The sequence below is a fragment of the Natator depressus genome, chromosome 5 (genome assembly GCF_965152275.1).
Source record: "Natator depressus isolate rNatDep1 chromosome 5, rNatDep2.hap1, whole genome shotgun sequence".
Classification (NCBI taxonomy): Eukaryota; Metazoa; Chordata; order Testudines; family Cheloniidae; genus Natator; species Natator depressus.
In genome coordinates, this window is record NC_134238.1 from 51,940,755 (window position 1) to 51,967,306 (window position 26,552).

Sequence of the window (26,552 nt, forward strand, 5' to 3'; positions counted from 1 at the left end):
TCAAGGCCTGGTCAGGACGGTCCACGGGCTGTAGTTTGCCCACCTCTGCTTTAGAACACTGGCACTTACAAGGCTGCTGAAACAGTTAAATGAATGGCTAGATTACATAAAATCTTCAGTTTAGAAAGAGTTGATGTACTAAACAGCTCATTAACAAATACTCAACTGTACAGTCATTAGAATTCCTTTGTGGTACAGTATTGAAAATATTTGGAGAACTTTACTTTCTAAAAATGTACATGTACAGTTTATACACCTACTGGTTTGAGCTTTGTGTATTCTAATCAGGTAGTTAGATGCAAAGCTACATGATTTGCAATGATTATGACCTTTAACTGTAGAAAGTTTCTTTTTAAATTTGGTAAGACCTGCATCGATTATTACTGCATATTTGTATAGGAATTTTTAAAAAAAAGTATTAAAAATTGCAGATGTCATTTAAACCAGAGGTATTATGATTAGTGTACATAAATGTGTGGGCCATGAAATACGCAGGAATTCATTAAATGAATTAATAGTGAACTGAATGCATTTCTGTAACCATACTCTATGATCATGTGGATTTTTTATTCCTATCAGGTCTTCCTGTTCTAAGAATGTCTTTTTAAACACACAGAAAAAGACCTCTCAAACTGATGTATATTTATTAACTTTGTTTTCAACTGCATGGCTTAAAAATAACCACTTTGAAATCCAATATACAATGCATGTCAATGACTTTTGCAGAATTTAACACATCAGTATCAATACTACTAAATTAACGGTTCGTAATCAAAATACAGGTCTTCAATTGCAGAATTACATTTTGTTAAACTGTACACCATGGTCCACTAACAAAAATAAAAAATAAAAAAGGAAACGCTTGCCAAAAGTATGGCCCATCCAACACACGCAACAAAGAGATAGAGGGGTTAGAATATGCTTTTTATCTTTTTTGCTGCCCAAAGTCCGTTAAGCCACTAGCTTGATAGCAAGATATTCTTGACATTCTTCAGTTGCTACTGTGCGAACAGAATGCTGAAAGCCATCACTATACAGCACACAGCTACATATGGACTCTTCCGTTCACCTGGTGGAAAGAATTAAAGTGAATTACTGACCAGATGTCACCACAGAAGCAGGCAGACATTATATCTAACTGGTTCTGGCTTAATAGAATATATTGATATATAATGTATGGTACAATGAGTACAATCCTGTTTAAATTAGTAAAACAGAAAATTATATTCAATAGTTGAAAGAATTGTAAGGATGTGAATGTAGCTACTTTAGGATGTTGAAGGAAGGAGGAAGAGAGGGTGGAGAAGGGGAAAATTATAAGTAAAAGATAGAGGCAGATTTGCTGCTGCATCCAAAGTCCACTTGGCAAAACAGAGAGGAGGTCAGCAAGAAGCCAGTTATGGTTCCCCAAATCTCTGCCTAGCTCTGTCCCAGCACAGTTTAGCTTAAAGCAGCTCCCTATAGCTGTTGAGCTGCTCTATAGCCGTTGAAACAGATGTAGCTCATCAGTGCTTGGCCATGCTCCCTCCCATTACACCCTCTACATCAGCGTTGCTCAACCTGTGGGTCGGGACCCAAAAATTGGGTCGCCAGAACGTTTCAAAGGGCCATGTGGCAGCTCCTGGTCCCACAGGGCTGGCTGGGCTCACCTCCCTGGTCCAGGCACTGCAACCTCTGGTGTCCCAGCACCATTCAGGTTTGGCCCAGTCGTCATGTTGCCAGGAATCTGGGTAGGCCAAATTTGAGTGAGTGGCACTGCAACCCCATGAGCCAGGTCACAACTCCACTCACACACATTTGGTCCAGTCAGGGGGGCAGGGCCAAAACTGAGCAGCGCTGCAAGCCTGAAGGTTGCAAGGCCCATAGCAGAGAGCCAAGCCCCGCCAGCCCCACAGCACAAGAACTGCAGGAGCTGCCACTGTGGGGTGAATGCCAGGCAGGACTCAAACTGCCCGTCTTGCCCCATGGGGCAGGATCTGACTGAAATCACCCCTAGGGCATGCTGTAACCAGAGCAGGCCGAGTGCGTCAGGGCTCGGGGCAGTGACACCAGGCAGCGTAGGACAGTGGGATTCAGGAAGGGAGCACCACCTACACACCCTGACTCACCTCAGCAGGCCGCCCAATCTGTCTGGGTTGGGGGGCTGCAACCAAAAAAAAGTGAGTGGAGCGACCCCATGTGCTCCCCTCGCCCATGCATTGCCTCTGGTAGGGGACGCAAATATGCTTTCTTGCCCCAGGTGCCAAAATTCCTAGTTACTGCTCTGCCCCAGGGCCTCCACCCACAGACTCTTTCCTGGGTTGTTGTAAACCCAGTAAACCACACAGCACACAACAAAAACACTAACCCAGGAACCTATCCTTGCAACAAAGCCTGTTGCCAACTGTGTTCACATATCTATTCAGGGGACATCATCATTGGACCTAATCACATCAGCCGCACTATCAGAGGCTCGTTCACCTGCACATCTATCAATGTGATATGCCATCATGTGCCAGCAATGCCCCTCTGCCATGTACTTTGGCCAAACTGGACAGTCTCTACATAAAAGAATAAATGAACACAAATCAGACGCAAGAGTTATAACATTCAAAAACCAGTCGGAGAACACTTCAATCTCTTTGGTCACTCGATTACAGACCTAAAAGTGGCAATTCTTCAACAAAAAAAACTTCAGAAACAGACTCCAGTGAGAGACTGCTGAATTGGAATTAATTTGCAAACTGGATACAATTAACTTAGGCTTGAATAAAGACTGGGAGTCAATGTGTCTTTACACAAAGTAAAGCTATTTCCTCACGTTTAACCTCCCCCCCGCCCCCACCGTTCCTCATATGTTCTTGTCAAGTGCTAGAAATGGCCCACAGTGATTATCACTACAAAAGTCCCCCCTCCCCCCCGCTGGTAATAGCTCACCTTACCTGATCACTCTTGTTACAGTGTGTATGGTAACACCCATTGTTTCATGTTCTCTGTGTATATAAAATCTCCCCACTGTATTTTCCACTACATGCATCCGATGAAGTGAGCTGTAGCTCACGAAAGCTTATGCTCAAATAAATTTGTTAGTCTCTAAGATGCCACAAGTACTCCTTTTCTTTTTGCAGATACAGACTAACACGGCTGCTACTCTGAAACCTGTCATTTTGGTAGAAGTGTTTGTGCATGTCTTCTAACATTTTATTTGATAAGAATAGTACATAAACATCTCCAAAGCCATTTTCCTACACTGAGTATGTCATGACGTCATATAAGAGGGGAGGGGGTGAACAGCAGAAATGCCAAGATGCAACCTACCATGTCAGGAAACATAATCCAAGGGAAGGAAATCAATCCAAACCAAACCACTCAGTGAACGTGCTGAAGTGTTTTATTAACCTATTTTTCTCAGACAAAAGAAATATAAAATCTTGCATGAGACCAAAAAACCAATGTCTGAGCCCACACTGTACATACAGATAGATGCACATCTGTGTCATAACCATTCTTTATCTTTCATGTGCTCTGGGGAGTGGTCCCACATCTTTAGTATGAAGGCATGAAACTCCTGATGGGTGATTGTGTTGATGAAGTGATCCCTATGCACAACATCAGGAGTCCCTTGCAGTTGGAGGCATAGTGTATGATAGGCTCTGCAGCTTTGGCACAAGAAAATAAATTCCTGGGTAGAATCAGAGAACTTTTCTTGGCACTGAAGATGAAGCTGTGTGCATGGAGGATATTCAATGTCTGAGACATGGCCCTGTGTGCTGCTGACTGCAATGGAGCTCTGATCCGGATGTCATCCAGGAAAGGAAACAGGTGAGTTGTGTGAAACCTGAGTCTGGATGTTATCACCACCAAACTCTTTGTTAAAAAAACCTGGGGGCCGTGTGAGGCCAAACAGGAATGTCTGAAACTGATAATGTTTCCTGCCACAGGCAAGCCTCAGAAGTCTGTGATTGCAGTCTGATGGGGATATAGAGATATGTGTCTACTAGATATACTGAAATGAAGAAGTCCTCCTGAGACAGGTATGTCTCAGTAGAGGTCAAGGTCTCCATCCAAAATTTAATTTTCTTCATCTACTTATTGAGCCTTTTGAGGTTGAGAATACTTCCTGATATCCCTCATGCACTTCTGTACAATGAAGGCAATGGAGTAGAACCTGGAGAAACTTTCTTTTGAGGGAACACTGACTATCTCTCCCATATCTGGAAGATGAGATATTTTGTTCTGGATCAGACTGTGTTTTAGGGGTTGTTGGAAATGGGTGACTGGATGAAGAATGGATGGGGTGGTGACTCAGCCTGAAGGAATATCCCTGGCTCACTATTTCCCTGACCCACTTGTCTGTGGTCAATGAAAACTATTTCTCTAGGAAATGGAAAATCCTGCCTCGCTTCAGCATTAGGCAGAAGCCTATGTGACCTTTGTCATAAAGTGTATTAGGGTGCCAGGTCCCTCTGGACTTTCCCTTTGGATCTCGATTCTACTGTTTTTCCTTGGGGAATCTGTTGTCCCTTTTCTGGTACCTCTAGAGGAAGAGGAGCGAAAAGAGCGGCTCTCTCTGAAGCACTGTCTATATTCTATTCTGAGAGTCCTTAGTGGGGAAGGGGGACACCGTTTGGATTTTGCTGTATTGTCAGCCAACACCTTATCCAGCTTTTTGCCAAAAAGGAAGAAGCCTGTAAACCTGGCCAACCACCAAGCCTACTTAGAACACGTATCTACCTTCCAGGGACACAGCCATAGGTGATGCCTGGCTACTGAGGTGAAAGTTGTGGCTTGGGCTAGGAACCTCACTGCACCTATTGAGGCATCAGCTACAAATGCTGTTGCTAGGGAAACTTTCTTTAAAGTGGAGCAAAAGTCAGGATGATCTCTCTCATTAAGGGCTTTGAGATCTTCCAGCCAGGAAATAGATACTCCTGCAAAAACAGCTAACTGCCAGGGAGGCTCAGAGGGTGGAGGAGGCGGCTTCAGAGCCCTTTTTTGAGAGTGGACTCCATCTTTCAATCCGTGGGTTCCTTAGGATAGGATTCCTCTTCTGAGGGGATAACCATATCCCTAGTGAGGGATGCTACAATGGCATCAACCTTCAGTGTCTCAGCAATAGAGCCCTTTGGTTCTTGAATATTATAGAGTCTGAGGTCACTTTTGTTTTCCCCAAACTTGCTCTTATTAGGCTTATTCATCGAAGGAAGACTGAAGAGGTATTGCAGCCTCAAGGGAGGAATTTACTGAGGCTTATCCTCAGTGGTCTGTTCAGGTATCAGACTCAGAAATCTCACCTTCGTCAAAGGAGAAGGAGAATTTTAACCTTTTACATTTTTTTTTTTAAAGCTTTTTAGCGCACATTGGGAGCGCAGACGCTCTGCTGTTACTTTGGTGAGGCCTTTGACAGCTTGGCTTCCATAGAGCCCTGGTGACCTCTCGAGAGGTCTGTCTCAAAATCCTCCCACACTGGGTCCCATTCCCACAGCAAGGGGGGAATTTGTTGTTAGAACCCTCCTGATCTGCTTGGGAGGGAGGGAGACTGATTAGAAGCTCTGCTTCTTTGTCAAGGGCACTCAAGATCCACTTTAAAACTTAAAGGGAGGGAAGGAACTGGCGGCCCCACAAACCTAACTTCTTTGTACTGCACGGGACTCTTAGGAGTTACCCCCTGAATTGAGTCGTCCAGATCCTCCTTGCTTTTGGAGCCTCTCCCTGCTCTGTGCTGGGGTTCCTAGTCCATTTTTGTTTCGTTGGAGTTGTGGATGCCCTGGTGGGTAGGAGACTCCACCTGTCTGCTGACTTGGAGCCCCACAACCTAATGGAGGTAAGGATGAAGGCTGGGTCCAGGCTGAGCACAACTCGCCATCTGCTGAGCATGGGAAAGCTGCCTCATATATAGAGCAATGCTTGGATTTGACCTGGTGATTTCTTGGCTGTTCTGCCATGCCTATCAGGCAAAGAAGAGCCTGCAGGTAGATGTTGCAGTGGAGGCTCAGGAAGGGTTATACCCCAACAGGTTAACCAACCCAGGAACGTCAAGGTGGGAGAACACTGCTCCCCATTGCCCAAAAAACAGGGCAGAGACATTAAAATAGGAGTAAGGGTGGGAGCAAAAAGAAATCACCACTGTCTGCTGCTGTGGAGGCAGAGAAACTGCAGCAAGTAGGAGCAAACTGGGTGTGGCCCGACTGAACAACACCAAGACACTGTTCCACCTCCATGAGCTGCAGAGAGAGGAGAGCAATCCAGAGGTTCAGAATTGTGGAAGACACTGGGCTGCAGAAAAATATTTCAACCAAATATTTTAATGATTCAAGTTTTGATTGCAAGTGTTCCACTGTGTTGAATTAGAAAAGAAAATTGTTTGCAGTCTCCGACACTGAGTTCCCTGATGTCAGTATCACAACTGACCCTTCATTTAGGCAAGATAGACAACACCAGCACTTTGTTTATAGTGAGAAATACGTCTTACCATTTAAATAACTAGACAAAGAAAAATGGGAACAATTAGTTTTCATTTAAGCTTGAGTGGCAACTAGCAAGAACTACACAAATAAGTATATGTTGGCTATATGCATATTGTACAATCTAAACTTTAGCATTTCATTTTTCTTTTAAACACTTTATTCACAGAAGAAAAGTATACCTGATTGTTCTTTACTTAGCACACCCACACAGAACTGCCACTGAGCTGTACCATTTCCCCCAAAGACATTTGAAATATAAAGTTAACCACAACTGGCATCATGGAAGGCTAAATTAATTATGACTTCAATTAAAGTGGAAATTTCCCTCTAGGTCATAAAAACAGCTGACCAAGCTCTTTATACTTGCCATTTGGCACCAATGGCTTTTCAAGAATAGCTGAAAAGAGTAGAGAAGCTAACCAAGAAGGGGAATGAAAAAGGTTATTTATGATGAAATAGAACTTTACTACATGAAAAATTCCAGGTCCCTTTATTATGAGAAATTACTGCCCAAAGCCAGACATTTACAGTTAGAATTTCTAATGGGCAATAACTCTTAACAATATAGGTAATTTTTGCACACATTTATTATAAATCAAAAGAAATAATATGTAATATAAGGAATTAATAAGGCCTAGTCCAAAGGATTTTGTAAATTTAACAATTAATAAGCACTCAGTAACAAGTCCACTTAGCACTAGAGAAACCTGCAATTACAAAACCAGTCCTGCAAAATCCCACAGGATCTCATACCATCCTGCATTTTTAAGCTGATATATGAGTATATATTTTTCATGTTTACATACAGCTATAATCACTGTAATAATATTGTACATTATGGAAAGAGTTTGAGCTAGCTATCAGAGCCAAGGAGAAAAAACACACTTACCAATCCTGGCACACTTCCAGAATATGCCCAATAATCTGTATAGATATATAAAAAGTTGTTAAAGTTCTACATTTAATATGATAATTTAAAAATAATTTAAGTGACATTTGATGCATGATTTACTATTTAAGTTTTTTTCTCCATAAGGAAACAGTGCATTAGAGCACTAACTTTTCACCTCTGAAGACTTCAAATGTTTAATTTGATCAACTCATCCTTTGCTTGCCCTCCCAAAACACCAACACAAATGGCAGTCTCTGCCAACAAAGTGCCAGGGTAGAAGCGGTGCTCTGCCAACCTGTTAGGGGAAACTTACACGGTATTTGCTCACATAACCATCTCCTAATGGTTTTTTGATATCTAATTGTTTTCACTATTTATGTTCTTTACTCTGCATTCCTCTCAGGTTAGGCAATAAAAGTAGAGAAAGTATCTTTCTGAGGTTCCTATGTAACAATGCTACACATTTTGTGTTGCAAACACAAGAGAGGAAAGTTTACATTTAAACAAATCAGTTTTCGTTGGAAATTAATCAATCATGGAAGCATTATTATTGGTGGTGTTTTCCAAAAACTTTTCTGAAAATCTAGATATGGGGCCAAATTTTACCTTGACAGGGTTCCTTTAAGTTAAGCCTTTTACAGGCTTTTCCTTTACTTCTTTACTGAACTGTGATTTAACAATATGTCCAGAGGCATGTTCAGAAGAGTGGCAGAGTATAGGTGACACACAATTTAAAAGCTTTGGCACCGCAAGTAAGATATCACTTAAAACTGATGACTTGAGGGGAAGAATGTACTGTATTCAATTGAAATGACAGAGCTGTTTGTTATTAAAAAGTTTGCAGATGAAAACAAATTGCTTCATTTTCAGAGGCTTAAAACTCCTGACGTGGGTGATAAATGGAATTTTTTCCATCCCATCATCCCAAATGATATCAGAAAGACCGTTGTACAGGAAGGATATAGCACATTTGGGACTACTCAAAATACTTCAGAGTAAGAAAAGGTTTTAAAAAGTTTGTTTTGCGGCGGTAGCTAGATACAGTTCAATACTATTTTGGCAAAGAGAAAAGCCAGCAGCAAATACAAGGGGCTTCTTAAAGGCTATGGGGGTATATTATATCACTTTGCTGTATCATCTCCCATCCATCAAAGATGAGATTGTATTTAAAGTAACAGACACTCAACATATGCAAATTTTCTTTCTTAGTACAGAAATGTAGCTAATAAATATTACTGTTGATCATTTCTAAAGAGTAGTGAACAGGAAATAGTATTACTTTGCTGGTCCTAATTTGGAGCAGGCATAATGAGGTACATACTTTTCTGTGGTAAGATGAAATATCTCTAGAATTCATTTTATCCAGTATGTCTAGATGTTCCCAACTAAGCATGGAATATTCTAGCACTAAGGGACAGGGGTTTTACAGTATATTAGTTCTTTGTAAATATCTAACTTTCAGGAAACTAAGTGTTGGCCTGGAAGCAATGACATTTCATTTTCTAGTACAAAGTATTCAATATTTTATATAACAAAAATAAAATGGCACTTCCAACATCTATGTAAATATAACCCTACAGATCAAATGCTTAAGTCATCCACTGTGACAGCACCCTTTGAAAACATTCCTGGGGTATAAAGACAGTTCTATTGTACTTGAGAGAGATTTTCTTCAAGAGTAAACATAGTAGCTCCAGATTAAAGGAAGTATTACATGCCAAAAACAGCACTAGAATTTTAATCAGTAAAATAAATATTCTAACTTTTTACTGTGTTCACCTCATTGACTATTGTCTTATCCTCCACTAGCAGAAACTCAGATAAAAAATAAAATCTTTCAGTAAATCTTCCTGTCTTCCCTTCTTTATTAATGTCAAGAAAAATCCCTCATCTCAATGGTAGTGGTATGATTTTCTTGTGTAAGGACAGATAAATGGAAAAGGCTAGTGCATCTTCTTATATAGACATTCAAGTACAAGTTAAAAGAAAACCCCAGTGTGATAAGAAAAGGACAGCTTGTGGCACCTTAGAGACTAACAAATTTATTTGAGCATAAGCTTTCGTGAGCTATAGCTCACTTCATCAGATGCATTGCAGAGTAAATCAAATACAATTCTCTTAGTAAAGAATTAGTTAAAAAATGGTCTGTTCTGAAAAGTAAATGTAGAAACAGCAGGATAATATATAGTTATTGTTCTCAAAGGCTTCCAGATCAAATTGGCTGTATTTTCAAGCAAAAAGATGGTATTTTTAAACGACAGCCCTACAAACTCAATATGGGATCTAAATATCAAGCTCTACTCTTCCTGGCTCAAACATAATTGATGAATGGGGTTGCACGTGTGTAAACGAGGACAGAATTTAGCCCAGCAATTGGTACCTCATTTACCATTCTGTTGAGAAGCAACCAGAACAGAATCCAGCTCATTTTCCCACAACGGTTGGCCCAGCAATATTAACAGAAATAAGTAATAAATACTAATATAAATACTGATATGACTTTGAGTACACAGATGGAGAAAATTTGTTGAATAGGTTAGTGCCCTTTTCAAACTGTCATTTTCCAGAATAGAACCAGACTTTAAGACTCAAAGTGGACAATACCATGTTGGCAGTCAAAGGAGGACAAAAACAGCAAAATCCAATTGTATGTTTGGAGAGTAGGAAATTTCTAAAGTTATTCTAAGCAATGTTCCCTCTAATTTTTTCCATCCTTGTGCAGAGTGAATTTTGTTATGTGCACCAATATCGAGGTAATGTGCGGATATGTGCCACCAGAAGAAACAAAAAACCTAGACATAATATATATATTTTTTAAAAGTTACCATAGGGATAATTACTCCAGCCAGGACAGGTTAGGCATTTTTGAACTCACTACTCAAAGAATTAAATTTAAGCATAAGAGAGAAATAAAATGATGAAATGCATAGACCAGCCAAAAAACAAAAATAACAGCACTTTGCAAGAATAAAACTACAGAGAATATAGGTGCATTGCAGGAAGTACCAAGAAGTAACAACAACACAAGTTTGTGTTGGAAGGGGTGTGTGTGTGTGTGACACACAGACTGTGTGTGCGCGTGAGACAGTATGTGTGCGCGTGCATGCAAGACAGAGACTGTGTGTGTGAGAGAGAGAGGGGGAGGGGCAGTGTGCGTGTGTGTGGGGGCTGCTGGGGAAGTGCATGAAAGACCATGCACTGTCTCTTTAAGCACAGCCACACTCACCAGTCTGAAGGCTCATTCAGAGTGCAGCGGCTGCCAGCGGCTCTAACTCCCAAGCCCTGTCCCCCCACCCCTGCTCTGCAGAGATGGGGCACATGGGTGGGGGAGGGGGACACCCTGACATCAGCACCCCTCCCCCTCTGCACAGCAGCAGGAGGGTCCTGGGAGCAGCTGGCCAAGGGCTCCAAGGCAGAGGGCAGGAGCAGCGCAGCCGAACAGCAACGGGGGAAGGGCACCTGAACATAAGTCGCCGGATGTGCGCGGCTCTACTAATCAAGTGCGTGACTCTTGTACAGCCATGCAGGTGCGCAGCTTAGAGGCAACACTGGTTCTAAGGCAAGTTCCTTATCGTTGAAAAATATTAAAATAGCATGATGAGACCACTCACTTCTATGGAGATAATGAGGCTTTGTTCGATATTTCTAAAAATATTTTGAAAATTCATTTTAATCAGAATTCCTAGTTAAATGTTTAACTATCTGTGGTACTATTTTCCTTCATACTTGTACCCTCAAAGACTTAATTTAATAGAACTATAATAAAAGGTTCTCCCCCTTTCTTTCCATCCCCACCTTAAAAACCATACAGACATAATACATACACATCTGTGAGAATAAATGGAAGTAGAAAAATTGGTAGATGACCAAATAAGTTTTTTTCTATATCGAATTTCTGAGAGTTGAAGTTAATAAGCACCTGTTCAGGCAGAAAGCTAAAAATCTACAGAATAGTTCTACCGGCAAGATTTGCTGGGGTTTGTTTTATATAATAAAAATCTCGACTATAAAATTCCATGGTCACTTGCAAATGCCATTTCATCCTCTTCATTTTAGGAGATACCCGTTTATGTCAGCAGCATTTTTAATTTTAAGATGAGAAAAATCTTCTGTAAGGATGAGCAAACTACAACACTGTTGACTTACATTCTGAAGTATGTAAAGATTATTTAAATGCCTAGTACCAAAATTTCAATCTCTCTTAAACATCTTGTGTGAAAACACAAATGATATACGCAGTTCATTACAAAGTGAGCAGACAATCTGTAAAACTTTTTTAGAAGCAACTAGACTTAATAACATACCCAGTTTTATTTTTGTCCAGTAAGCTGGGAGCCAAGGATCTGATATAAGCACAGGTACATATAAGCAGCAAGATTACTGTCAGTAGGCTCTGAAAGTTGAAGATCGCAGACTAAAAAAGAAAGTTAAAAAAAACCCAATTACACTTTTGCATTACAAGCCATTTCAAAGTCTCGCACTACCTCTTCTAAACACACACAGACACACACACACAAAACAGAGAGCAAGGAGACAATACTCATTTAAAAAATGGGTGCTCTTCTAAACAAGTCTGGTTCACTGGGATTGTATCAGCCATATGCAATGTACAATGCCTAAGTGATGTCAAGATTTTTAGTTCCTAACTCAGCATTTATTCACACTCATTTGGTATGGTGTGGGGGACGGGTATACTTTACTTTTTTGCTCCAACACCTGTTTCCAAGCTGATTCAGAGAAACCCCTAAATTGCATCCTCAGATTTAAAGAATACAGATACTGTCCTCTCTCAGCCAAAAAGTAAATGAAACTGATTTGCATCAGTAGGTGATGAAAGAGGGGAAAAAGACTGACAATTAAAGCAGTGATAGCCCCAGAATAAAAGACACAAATTATGTGGAGGGGCATCAAAATAGGGATTTGCCACTAAGAAAAACAGAACCATTCAGCCATTAAAATTTTCATGTATTATTTTATCAAGATCAGCAGTCTACCTACAAAAGATCTTCTGCAGAATAGATACAATTAATTTACATTAATCCAATCATTTAAAAAAACCCATAAAATAAACTAAAAGCATTACTCAGTTGTGGTCTTTTAAAGCCATATCAGTGTTAATCAGTTACCATTTTCAAATTATATTTTTCTCTGAAACTCAAAAGGTGGCGTTCATATAAACAACACGTCTCAAGGAATTCATTGTATAGTAAATATTGCACAAATAAGGCACAGTATTTTAATTAAGATACTGGGATGTAAACATCTAACACTTGGTCGGGATTTTAATTAACTGCCTAAAGGCCATAAGAACCCGGAATGATTCTTGAGAATCTGTTCTTGTCTCTGGGAAATATTTATTTTAAAACCATTTACTATAGGTTAAAAAAACAAACAATGAAATATAAAATTACCAAGTTTATTAGTCTGACTTACATTGATAAGACACAGCAAATTCATCTTGTGCACTTAATTTATGTTGTCTGGACATTGTGTTATCTATTCACAAACCAGAGACTGTGATTACCATTGCTGGCATGAGATATATAGCACCCTTTATGAAACTGCAGATGCTATGCAGGGAAAACAAACCTTCAGTTATGACTTTCTATATTTCCATTAGCAAGCACATTATCTATACTGATGCTAATTTGCTGTAAGTGCCAAGCCACTATGTTTCAATTAATAAAACACTAGCAACCTCTGTGGTGCATTTTTCTTTGTAGTGGGCTCACAGGAAGTTACATTTTCTAAAAAGACGTTAGTCAGCCTCTTGCTTGCGATTCATAGTGTCAGATTCAAATTATTTAACTTCTTTTTACAATGTGCAAATGTTTCACCTATCTGAGACTGTAGTTTTATTGCTTCCTACTTAATATTGCTCAGCTGGTATTTGGCTTAACTCAATAGCATATGCTGTTTCACTGAAGATAATTGTGGGAAGTATATTAGACAACTGCTAATTGCCTTATTTTCTTTATGCTCTAAATTCTTATTTATTCTCAACTCCAGAAAGGACAAAACAAGTAAAGAATTAAGTTTTTCCTTCCTTCTGGGGTTTTAGGTCCCTGAAAGATTGCTGTCTGAATACCTGTTTTTCCTCCTGTTGGACCCAGCAGGCTTCATTATAAAAGACTAGTTAATACTGTATCTGTAGGTACTCAACAGTTATTGAGACTGCAACATGAAGGCACACAATCTTCTAGCAGAGAACTGGATGGGATTCATTAAGATCTCATCAGTGCTACTATTAAAAAGGCCATAGGGGTCACGAACTGCCATGGCACTTTCTTTCCACTGCCACAAGTACTCCTGGGGTAATTCTGTGCCAAAAAATGATAAATTCTGCGCACAATATTTTAAAATTCTGTAACATATGGCATATCTTAATTTTCAAAATAACAATATACTCACACCAGTTTCAATTATTTTGGTAATTTATTTCAAAATACCTGTCAGCAAGTATGTCTGTAACAGTACAGACAGCAGAAAAGATTCAGGAAATGTTTTTTGACAAAGAGATTCCTTACAAGGCATATTAATACACAACTTTGAGTAATAATTCATTTAAACAACAATACAGAAAAGTATTTCCTGCACCTCTCAGAAGCAGTGCAAAGGATTTAGGGAGTAAGGGGTAAAGGAGGAGTTGAGGGAGAGGGAAGTAATTGCTGGGTGGGAGCCTGGGAGTGAACCTGGTGGGTTGTTGGGTATGGGCTGGAGGAGTACGGAAGAGAGGTTTTTTTGGCAGTGGAAGGATGGTTAGGGAGTTGAGGAGTCTCCCCATGCAGACCCTGGCTGACCCCAGCCTCTCTCGTTCAGTCAGGCACATCTGTCCCTGTCCCCATGTGTCTTTGCACCCTCTCCTCCATCGCCATGTTTCCATGCACCCCCACACCCATTCAGCCCCTGGTTCAAACCTGTCCTCCACTAGCTCCTGTGCCCCCACCCCAGTCTGTCCCCCACCACTAGCCCTTCTGAACCACTGTCTATGTGACCCCCAGCAACAACATGTAGCCTGTTCTATCCATCCCTCCCCCACATATCCCGTGTCTCCTCACCTGGCCCTGCAGGCAGGGCGCTGTGAGGAAGGCAGCCTCTTTCCCTCCCTCTCCCTGGCTGGCTGCTCCAACCTTGAGTTGGCTGCCCTCTCTTCTGGCGCCACATCAGTCCCTGGTGGGCGAAAATTGTAATTGCAATGCCTCCCCAGCAGAATGTATTATTCTGCAGGGGGAGAAAAATCTGCAGGGGACATGAATTCTGTGCATGAGCAGAACTCCCCCAGGAGTATACAAAGACATACATGTTCTACCGCTGCTCAATTCTCACCTCTACCTGGCTAAGGGAGAAAGAGATCAGGAATCAAACCCTTCTGAACTAAGTGAAATGAAAAAAATGTTCATATTGTACAATAGTGACTTAGCTAGAGAGCAAGGCAGGGGAGTTTTATGGTTACAAATGAAATGATTCAAAAAGAAGTCAATAAACTTTTATGATAATTTGTTGAGGTTTTAGGTATCATAAGTAGATATGGATTTGACAGTATCTATAAAATCTGTACAAAAATAACAAGAGGAAAAACTGTACCACACCCAAAAAAACTGACAGGGCTGAAACATGATTTAGAAGTTCAGAATGAAAACTATGTGGAGAAACACATTTTAAAAATGTAGAGTAGAAGAAATCTTGTCCAACAATTAATTTTTTTATTAAATTCTGAAACTTGACATTTTTGCCATTTATCATTTCCCCCAATCGTGATAAACAGTTAGTCCTTGCTACAGACTGTATTATTATTAAGGCTACCACAAATGAACACTAAAGCTAATCCTGACCCTGCAAGAGTAGAAGGACCAGGATTCAGCAGAAAGCAAAAATCTGAAAGCCAAGGCACAGCGCTGTGAGAGGTTACCTGTGATTCTCCACAGAATAGCTTTTTAGGTCAAGCTAGGTGCATCCTCAGGTACGTACTAATCATTCACATGTTTAGGGGAGAGATTCCAGCAGCGTGGCTCAGTTGACGCTCTACAGTTTGGAAGGAGGAATTCCTTCCTTCAGCCCCTGTGAAATCCCTATGCATCAAACCCGGGTATTCAGATTTGGTTCATTGTCCACAATTTATCCTAGTTTACATTTATATTGCTCATAGCATTTTAATTGCCAATAATCAATGAAGAGGTGCAGTAGCTCATATTGAGGCCTCAGCTGTGGAACTTTTAAATTGTTCCCCATGTTAATAGCTTAAAGCACTAATATGATTAAATACTACAAAAATTCCATTTTAAAAAAGGCTTTGAGTTATAAATACATACATGGCTTAAAATGACAAATACGTACATTTTAAAAACATTACTGTACAATTTTAAAAAGTCATAACTCTTCTTAAAAACTGGAAATGAAAATTCATCCCTGGAGTTTCAGGTTTCAGCTCTGAAGGAATTTTTATGGCTAAGTCAAACTAATAGAAAAGGGAATTTTAAATACAAGTGCTGACATTGGTATAATTAAAAGCTACTATAACAAAACACATATTACTTGGGATTCCTTTTCCAAATAACTTAACTATATATTTTTAATATTGCATTTATTACATATATGTTGGGATTACTAAATCTAATTGGCTGAATTGGGGTCATGTGACCTAAAATACTGCCCTACCTTTAAAACTTCACATGCTAGTAACTGGCTTATATAGGGTCACATGAGCCTGTGTTCTATTATAAAGGAAACTCAGAAGGGAAGAACTGGTGCTGTAACATTACTCCTAGGCCTTGTCTACAATGCAGGATTGAAGGCACAGTCCTAACTGATGGCGAGCCATGGATACAGCTGCATTGGTAGACAAGGAATTTGGTCTGGTAGAGCCTATCCTGATTTTAAACAAGGAAAAGCTCAACCAGTGCACACTGTGGCTTTCCTTGTCTGTGCTTGGGTTTTGTACATCTGTGGCTGGTAAGCATTTACAGGAATCGAAGCAAATTCACAATACAGAGAGGGCCCCAGTATCTATACTCTCTTGTACTACGCTAAATTATTCTTCTCTCCTTGTGATTGTCTCTAAATATTTGTGGACTGTTATCACATCATCTAGGGCAATGAAGCTGTTAATGCTTTAGGTGAAATTTGCAAGAGCAAGGGTTTTTCCAGTGGCTGGCCCGCAGCTGTAGAATGCTTTCCTTGGAAATCAAAATGACCAAATATCTTAACCTTTTATGAGCGACATGCAAGACAGCTGTCTTTGAAGTAATTTTCCCAAAACGATAGCCAGAAAAATGGCCTAGCATTACTTCCCTGAACATATCAAGTAATACAATAATAGTTAAGAAATCCATAGCATACCGCAGCATACCACACAAGGAAAACATACAGAAAGAAAATCTTTCTAACTGATTGCCTGCTTTAGGCAAATCTGTTTGCACTCAGGTGCCACACTACTGAGTGAGACATTAGAGATACTCAGATGAATATATACAATAGTTAAGATAAAATACATTGTAATTTAAAGGTTTCAAATATATTCATATCAGAGTCCGTATGTAAACACCATGGCAGCCAGCCCTGAGGACACTGGGGCACATCAAAACCCCAAGACAGAACAAGGGATCCTGATGCACCAGCTGCCTCAGCTGAACTAGAAAAAGCTCCCATTGGCCGGGAATGGCAAATCTCTGCCAATGGGAGCTGCAGGCAGCCGTGCAAATGTAAACAAACTGTCCGGTGGCCTGCCAGTAGATTACCCTGATGGGCTGCAGGTTGCCCACCATTGCACTAAAGGAAGGTGTACATCAAGATAGATAAGATGGTGTTATCTGCTGGGAGCCCCATCTACTCTAATGTTCCAATTATTGTTACCTCTGGTGAAGCTGAACCAGTTGCCTCCCAGATACCAAAACCTCCTAATTCCCTGACTTTTACAATGTAGTTGTGCATTATCAATACAAAATACTGTGGCATATAAAAAACTGAAAAGATGGAGATATTAAATTCAGATTTTTGCACTAGCAAAATAAACAACACGGGGGGTACTCTGTGGATGGAATTACTCAATCATATTTAATGAAAATCTAATTTTTATAAATTTTTTGGAAGTTGATGGAAAATTTCCACATGAATGCTGCAGAATCAGAGGATCTTATTGCAGAATTTAGATTCAGACCAGCTTAACATGGTACACCTTAGGCCTCAACACTAACACAGATGTTCTTTTGCTGTAACTTGCTGTGAATGCTTCTCCATTGTAAGCAGCACCCTAATGGGTAGAGTAACAATATTATTTCAAGAAAACGTTCAATGTTCACTCTTTGGAAGTAGGGGTGAAATCTGGCCCTACTGAAGTCAATGGGAATTATGTATTGACTTTTACTCTATGAGTTAAGGGGTCAGTCTCACAGTTTCGTCCTCTGTCAATGATAGGCCACTGCAGTGCCATCAAGCAAATTTTCCCCAAAATTACTATGACTTGTCAAACTACCAACAATTTGCTTAAACAGACATAACTACAAAAATGGATTGTTGCACAGAAATTTTATAAGACCATTTTTGTAATAAAAAGACAGTTAAAGCTTACGCTTAAATGACAAAGGGTACAAAGGAAACCTTACGTGTGTGTGTGTTGGATCACATGATATGATACTGTTATTTTATCTTGAGAAAAGCTAAAAGGGAAGAATGATGGTGATTGTTTGAACAAAACTGATAAATCCCAGTTTCTGTTTGAGTGATTAGACCTTATATTGGATGTTTTTCCTGGCCCATATTAGATATCTAATCAAACAGCAGCAGCAGTTAAAATGTACCCACATGGTCCTAAAAAAATCCACAGTAAAATGTGTGTGACTCAGAAGTACAATTTACAGTCTCAATCATATAAAAAGGTGAAATCAACCCACATAAAATTTTAATAAACAGAACCTTTGTGAAGGGGCTAAAAAGGATCCACATTATTCAGAGCTCTCCATTGGGAAGAGTGACTCTTTGAAAGGGGGGGAAAAAAGCAGTTAGTTTTAAAACTAACAGTAAACTTCCCATGTTTTACCCCTAAAACTCTAACAGGAAATTAATATATATAGAAACTATTCCCATTATGAGAATAATAAAAAAAAACCCTATTAAAATCACTGCTGGAAATAATGAATAAATATGTGCACCGAATTCTACATTTCTCTAATCTACTCTGAAATACATGTTGGAGGAACTTTTTTCCTTTCCCATACAGCAGTTTTTTCACAAAGATTAATAATAAATTACATTATATATATATTGTGCGAAATGACCCAAATATCAATAATATGAGGGGAATTCAATTCAACTAATTTCAAATTGATTTTTTCTCCACCTGAGCTCCCCCAAAGTTACATCAGTAAGGTCTATTTTCACATAATAATGCCTTGTTAGAGGTCATGTTACAGCTATGCAACAATGTCTCCAGCGGGACTATGGATCCAGCACATATTATAGCATGATCTTATTTTGCTAATTGATTTAAAATATTTATATTCATTGGGTATATGATATGCCTTCTGAGAAGGAACGGAGACTGATTGGACAGTATGATTTTTTGGGGAGCAGAAATTAATAAATTTGAAAACTAGTCTAAAGTTAACAATGTTCTGAATGCCCTTGCTTTTGGTGTATTTTACTCCCAAAGATAATTTTCCAAATTTGTTTAAAAATATAATTAATCTTTAACCATTTCTTTTTGAACGCCGAATGGAAAGCATGCTACTTCAGAACAGGAAAATAAGAATGGAGAAGGGATTAATATATTTCAAGTAGGGAAGTATTCAGAGAAAAGTCCTTTTCTAAGAAATTAGGGTCAATGGGTTAACATACAAACTTTGTATTCTGGTTACTTGTGTAAATTTTATGTGGTCATTTAGGGCAGGTCTACACTACGGGGCTAACTCGACCTAAGTTACGCAACTCCAGCTACGTGAATAACGTAGCTGGAGTCAACATACCTTAAATCGACCTATTGCAATGTCTACACCACGCTGGGTCTCTCCCGTCAACTTAGCTTATGCTTCTCACTCCGGTGAAGTACCGTAGTCAACGGGAGAGCGATCGACAGTCGATTTAGCGGGTCTTTACTAGACCCCAGTGGATCGATCGCTGAAGCATTGATCCACAGTAAGTGGAGACAAGCCATTAGTAAACCATTGTCCACACTAACGAACTAAACTATGCTAACACCTGTGTTGAAAAGAGGTTCAAGTTTGAAAGAAGTTTTTGAACACTACGGCAGCTAGCACACTTTGCTGCCGCATTGTGAATAAGGATTTTCTTTTAAAGAGCACTGTGCATTGTTCCTCTAACAAAGCTTGTAAATGTTTCACATGAGCATAAAAGTGGCCAGGACTGCTGAGCACTGGCGGAGATGTAAATGGACGGATGATTGTAATAAATGCTTTAATTTTCAAAGAACCTAACAAAAACTGGAGGAATAATATTGTCTATCAATACAATAATAAATACACAGCATGGGAAACAACTGATATGCTTACAGGCCAACTAAGAGCAATCTCTCTTTTGCACATCCTGTTTTAAAGCATAACTGCATGATTTTAAATCAATAAGACAATCTATAAAACTTGCCTTTGGTTGTAAAATACTTCAGTTTGTACTAAAAATATAGATAACTCCATGAGATTCTTAAGGTCACAAATCTGAAATATTATGCTTCACTTCAATTCTTTACCATCATGTTTATTCACTCACACATCAATTCTGGATATACGGTAGACACAGTCTCATAGCTCTTCTTTTAGTGCCAAGAGCTAGCAGATGTACAATATGTATTACACTTGCAAACAAGTAAAAATTCAGTAAAGAAAGCCTAATACCTCACTACGTTTTGTTAAGCAGCGCTTTTATTTTTCCATGTCTACATTCATCAATCTAACACATTCTGTTGCCAGACATATTAGTAAAATTTAAAGATACCTTTGGTACTACTCTGCATGTATTATATAACAAATACAATTTATTCTAATTTTTCTATGATTTTTTTCCTCATAAAATGTGAACTATTCCCAGGACTTTTTTTTTTTATTTTTTTTTTTTGAGGCTCGAACCAAAGATGATGTTCTTAGTAATAACGGATTAATAGTACTTGTTGGAACCAGTCATTAGGCCAGGGGATGTTCAGTCATTGCCACATAACTCTTCCGAAGCACTTAAATCTTGATCTGCAACTCCTTTGCTGTGTCTGTCCTGGGAATCTCATAAAAAGAAACTGCTAATTGTTTTGCAATATGAGCAGACAGAAGTTCTCCTTGGGAAAAGAAAGAGATATTACTCCATGATGAGTAATCTTGTCTTTCCTTTTTCTTGCAGCTCAGTAGGGCAATCCAGGTTGTTGTTATTATTTCTTTGTATTACTGCTGTTTATCAAGGGAGATTCTTGGATCCAGGACTCCTCAACAACAGAGGATGGTACACTTTTTATATTTTGAGCTACATAGGTTTGCAAGTTATATCGCTTCAAGTTTCTTCTCTCTACTCAAAATGTGTTACAGAAACTTCATGGATATGTGGCAGAATTAAGTTGTCCTGGAGTACAATTGATGTGAAAATAGCTTTAAGATATTCTTACCCTAATAAAGCATCCAAAATGGTTTGAGTGAAAGGTTGACTTGTGTATAATGGTAGAAAGTACTACAAGTTTTCAGGATGACTCTGTATGAAATAGCTAAAATTCTTAAAAAGGTCGAGATTAAAATGGCATTTACTCCCAGGGAATTATAAATGAAAAAATTAAAAATTCTGCATACAGTATTTTAAAATTCTGCAAAATTCAGCATATTTTATTTGTCAAAATACGGCAATATAATCATGCTGGTTTCAATTATTTCGGTAATTTATTTAAACTACAATACAATGGATAGAGAATGGGAGTGGGGAGCATTGGAGGAAATCCCCCAAACCCGCCTCCCCGTCTAATGTAGCTAGTATTGACCCTTTACTTCTAGTTATTAGTCGGCAAATATATGTACATACACTCAGTGTTACCTCATATGCAACCAAAGAACAAGTGAGGGCTGGGGACTCAAACTCACAATTTATATTGGCTACTGACCATCTCCAGAAACGTCAGTAGCACACAGTTCATGGAGGACATTTATATAGGAAATTTTTTCAGTCCAAAAATTTAGACCAGTTCTAATCACTAAAGCACCATAAGCATTTATAATGCCACAATGTCCTTTACAATAAGGCTCTTTTACACCACTCTGGCAATGTAAAGGAGCCTTAAAATTTTTACAACTGTTTTATACCCCCGGGGGAATTCACTATAAGAACAATAGGAATAATTCACTAAGCAGGCAGGCTACTACATTCTGTTCTGCCTGAGGGAACAGAGTCTGCTCTGCACCTACCTCCTCAGAAACACCCCAAAACCCTGCCCTTCCAGGCTGAACGTGCGGCAATAGCAAGCAAGAGGGACAGAGTTTCTCTTTCTCTCTCACACACGACTGACCAGCCCCCCCCTACTCCGCCCGGAGGTGATTTATGTCTCTACTGGCTGCTCGGGGCACCCAAACTGACCTGTCTGCACTGCCAGGGAGGGGTGCATGATCGCTCTTGTGGCTTCCCTTTGCTTCCCTGTTAGAAGTCATTTGTCTGCGGGGAAGCAAAGAAATCTGCGGGGGCCATGAATTCTGGTCCCGCGCAGTGATGCAAAATTCCCCCAGGAGTAGACATTGCTTGGTTATACTCTATATTTACCCACATGCTGACAAAGTTGAAAATCACTGTATTAACACTAGATATTTGATAAACTTGGCTCTCAAAGAAAAGGACTATGGTGAAAATTTTGCTATCTTGACAAATTTACAGTTGAGAACCAGGAATAGATCAGAGATTTGCTCCATAACTCAATAGCAAAGTACTCAATTCTTCTGGCTGTCTGCATTCCCCTGGAAGACAGTCATCTACAAGATTACATAATGCAGACCCAAACACAATTATTATATTCTACAACTAATCAGAAATTGAATAATGGTATAATGTATAATTTCTATTAACATGATGCTAAACTTTTGTTAAGTGTAAAGAGAACTACATAGGAAAACTTCACTATGGCAATAAATTTGGATAATGTAAAGAGATCTTTCTTCCATTTCACCAACACACAGCCTAACTATTAAGCCAAAAGTAATTTTAGGTGTGCTTCACATTTTTAAAAGGAACAAATGATTTACATTCCCCAAGAATTATGTTAAGAAACTTTCTATTTTAATAAATTAAGGATGAATAATATTTACCTTACATTATGGCATCTAGTTCTTCTTAAATATTAAAGACATTTCCTTTAACATGTGAAACATGAAAATAAATAAAATGTTCTTGTCAGGATGAACCATATTGGCCCAAGAAGTTATGAAAAAAACTGGTAAACATCTGATCCAGTGATTGTGTAAAACAGATAGCTCCAAAGAATTGTGTCAGTATTTTCCAAAACTACGGCTACTTTTGAATTCATCACAAGTTGCATAAATATTAAATATACCCCAATTTCAGAAATACACACCACTTTTATGACCGCAGGCAAATAATGATGACTTTCACACTTGCCACTGATTAAAACCTTCTCACCACATCCCTGGAGGAAGGGGGAACGTCCCAGAATTAAAGACTACAATGTACACCAAGTGCCACAGACAAAGCCTTGCCTATTCTGTGTTAAGGCCCTTGATTTTTAAACCAGAGTTGTGCACAATTCTGTGGCAAACTGGACGTTTTGCAGCAGCTTAAATTTTAAAAATGTGAGATATTTACTGAACATATGAAAATGAGTAAGTTCAGTATTTCCATGAAAACAAGTATGGAATTCCTTGGACTTGATCCTGCCTACATCCCCGCCTGATTTGCACAGCACCATCAGCACAAAGCAGATTCAACATCTGGTTAGGGATTCCCCTAGCATAAAGGAACTCCTATGAAGCACAGCTGGGGACATGGCCAAACTGTGCTGTGCTTTGACAATTCTTGGAATAGCCCTGTGGAACCACTGTACATGTGTGAAATTTAGAGCAGCCCTGAGGATCCAACAAAACAGGCTGAGTGCCAGAATAGCCTCTAGCAGCCCTGGGGATCGGGGAGCATAAAGATGTATCAAAATACCTGCATTATCCTGATCCCAAGAGCAGCAACAATCACCCTGGCACAGCTGAGAAGCTGGAGCCTTGTGTTATTTATTCTAAAACTGCATTGATTCTACACTGCATCCAAACTTAGAGGTTTTCAGTTTACAACAGTTTTTTGTATCGACAATATATGGCTGCAATGTAGAAGTTGTCAGGTAGAAGCACTGGGAAGATTTGGTGGTTTGGATTTTTAGCACCTAAGAGGCAGGTGAGACATCTGGCAATGGAATAGGATGCCCCTCTTCTTTCATGCCCCTGTTGTGAACAGGGTAGAAATTTGAAATTTTTTGGTGGGTTTGAACCCCAAGATTCCCACATCAGCAACTCAAGTCAGCAGCCATCCTGCGGCCCCCCACATCTACATTTATCACTGCAGCCAGTAACGATGATCAAGCACATTATCTGACTGCTTCTGCTAAAAAGTTAATGTTGGCATTTAAAAGGCAATCATTAATAAGACTTCAAAGTCAACAGTAATACTGAGATGGATGGGAGCAGTTCACACTTCACAGAACTACTGTTTAAAGATATCTGCAGTTTCAGGAAGACCATAAAATCACTCAAAATCATATTTGCAATGTCTTCCTCCACCCCCAATCACAAAAGTTAGAAACTTAATTTTTGGCTTTTACTAACATCTTAGTTTCTGGGCTGTACAGTTTTGTGGCAAAATTTGACAGAATTGTAGAATGTAAGTGGTTCTGACCATTCTACTCTCCCCAGTTCACACTAAGGGTATGTCTATACTGCACATTCCTTACAGCAATGGGTAATGTATGTGCGCTTCTCACCCCTGTAGCATGGGCATAAATAGCAGCGTAGACCATGAGGCATGGCTTCGGCGAGTAAACACACACCTGAACCTTTAATGTATGTACGGTACATGGCTCTCTATACACACAAGCAGTTGGAAAAGGCTGCAGCTCTGGGGAAAAGCTCCAGCACCTCCCTGCTATCCCGCAGCAGTTAAAGACAGGAGGAAGATAATGCTCATCACGCTAACATGAAACTTGGCCCATTTCTTCTAGCTCAACAGGATGATCTTCACAGATGAGCAACAGGCAATAGCATAGTTCTTCACAGTCATACTACCAGAGGTAAGCACCACAGAAGGGCCAGCTTCCTATTTAATAGTCCTAGGATCTGCCATGATGGAGCCTGATTTCCCGTTAAGAGTCTAGGGCTCCCGGTGATTTGCAGTTCTTATCACCTGCCTGAACTGCCCCCAATCCCTTTCCTTTGTTGTGAAGCATGAGGAAATCACATAAAGTAAGCCCCCCCAGTTTCCTTTAGGCTCCTTGGAACACCTAGCCCAACTTTTTCAGAGCAGTATGTTTCATTGGTCAGAACACTGTTTTTCTAGGTAGTTGCTCTATGCAGAACATGCCCTTACTTGGATTTCTATTGCTTTTTCAGAAAAATTTATCTCATGGTAGACAGAGACCCCCAGATTGTTCTCCAATTTTGCACTTAAAGAGCCAAATTTAACTAATTAAATGACTCCTTGATCAATGTGGTTATCTTAGTTTATGTTTTAGGCAGGAATTTTCAGTTTTTTTCCTACTATGATCCTACATTCTCAAATCCTTCAAAGTGCCATTGGAAAAGTCATAGAGACACCAAAGTTCTATAGCTCTCCCAGGCTTCTGGTGAAAAGGGAAAACTTTACTTATGCTCATCCTCCATAGTGTCCGTGTATTTTCAGAGACCATGCAACACATCAGGCAGATAACTGCTTTGTCTGACACTTTACTCACTCTGCCTACAAGACACAGCTCATCAGAAAGATCTGCCAAGGAATGCTTACACAAGCAACTACTAGTGGCTCTTTATACTGGGGTCATGATCCACAGGCTGGAAACCCTCTTTAGGTCTTTTACCCCCCCTTTTTAAAGCAGGATACAGGTTCTGTTGAACCATAAAGCAGGGCTGCGGACAGAAAGCGATACCTTATCACGGTCGGGAACTACAGCCTGACAAAAACTCACGAAGATGAGACTAGTCAACTTGTACTTCAGTAACTCAGAAGGCATCATAAGCATGAAGATTTATTTTGATGAATTACTTTCTTACGTAACTCACATTAACATCAAACACTTAAAAGCAAGGAAAGAAGTAAATACATCATTAATCTTACACTGTTCAAACATCTTATCCTTATCCAGCACAGAAATGAATATTTTATCAAACTGTAACAACCTTAACTCTGACCCCAAAATAAATACTAATATTTATACCCATATTCTCAAAATGTAAACACAAAAAATCCTTCTGAATAAGAAGTAATTAATAACACTTATTGATTAGCCTCATGTGTAAGTCCAATGATATATAATCATTCTTTTCTAACTACCCTCATTATTTTCAAGAAACATCAGTCACTGGTGTGTTATCAAGAATCAAACTGCCAGCTGCCAAATAGGAAAAGTGGGTTAAGTATATTTAGCCCTTTAAAGAAATAAAGCAAAGGTACAAATGTCAAAGACGCCAGGCCATGGGTCAGAGTTGAGGCTCTTGGGTGAGAACCACAGAATCTGACATACATCACGTGCTAGTTAAGGGGGCCAGGGACAGATTTCGCCCGTCCTTCCCCTGCTCCTGTCTGGGTTGCTGAATGACGTCACCGGCACGCTCTTAGCTAATTTTTCAAACCAAGCGTTGGCGACCGAACCGGGACAGGCTCGCGGGATGCTCCGCGCGTCGAACAGGGAGGGGTGAGGAGCAGCCGCCCCCCGCCTACAGCGCGGCCGCCCCGGCCACGAGACTGAGCCTCCAGCTCGGCTGCTGAAGTGGGAGGGGGCCCCGGGCAGGCGCCACAAGCCAGCGCGTCACTCGCAAAGACCGGCCGGCCGCGAGCTCCTGCGGTCGGAGCCCCACATAGCCTGGGGAGAGGGACAGGAAAGGAGAGGGGCTCAGCCGCGCGCGGACAGCACCCTCCATGCTTACCATAGCTCCCCGCTTCCAGCCACATCACACTTCCGGGAGCGAGGGGGCGGAGCCGGAAGGGACGGTGCTTAGCTTTCTCCTGGTTGGTCAGGGAAGTGCCGGTACGTGACTGATAGACATCAT

The 26,552-nt window shown here is 40.0% G+C and overlaps 1 protein-coding gene across 1 annotated transcript; it reads right to left on the minus strand.

The window, feature by feature from the left end:
• Positions 1-26,540, minus strand: TMEM167A (transmembrane protein 167A). The gene is made up of 4 exons (XM_074952812.1): positions 26,430-26,540; positions 11,643-11,752; positions 7,336-7,370; positions 1-1,069 (listed from the first exon to the last, which is right to left on the minus strand). The coding sequence occupies exons 1-4, from the start codon at positions 26,430-26,432 to the stop codon at positions 999-1,001; spliced, it is 219 nt and encodes a 72-aa protein (XP_074808913.1). The 5' UTR covers positions 26,433-26,540; the 3' UTR covers positions 1-998.
• Between the last annotated feature and the right edge of the window lie 12 nt (positions 26,541-26,552).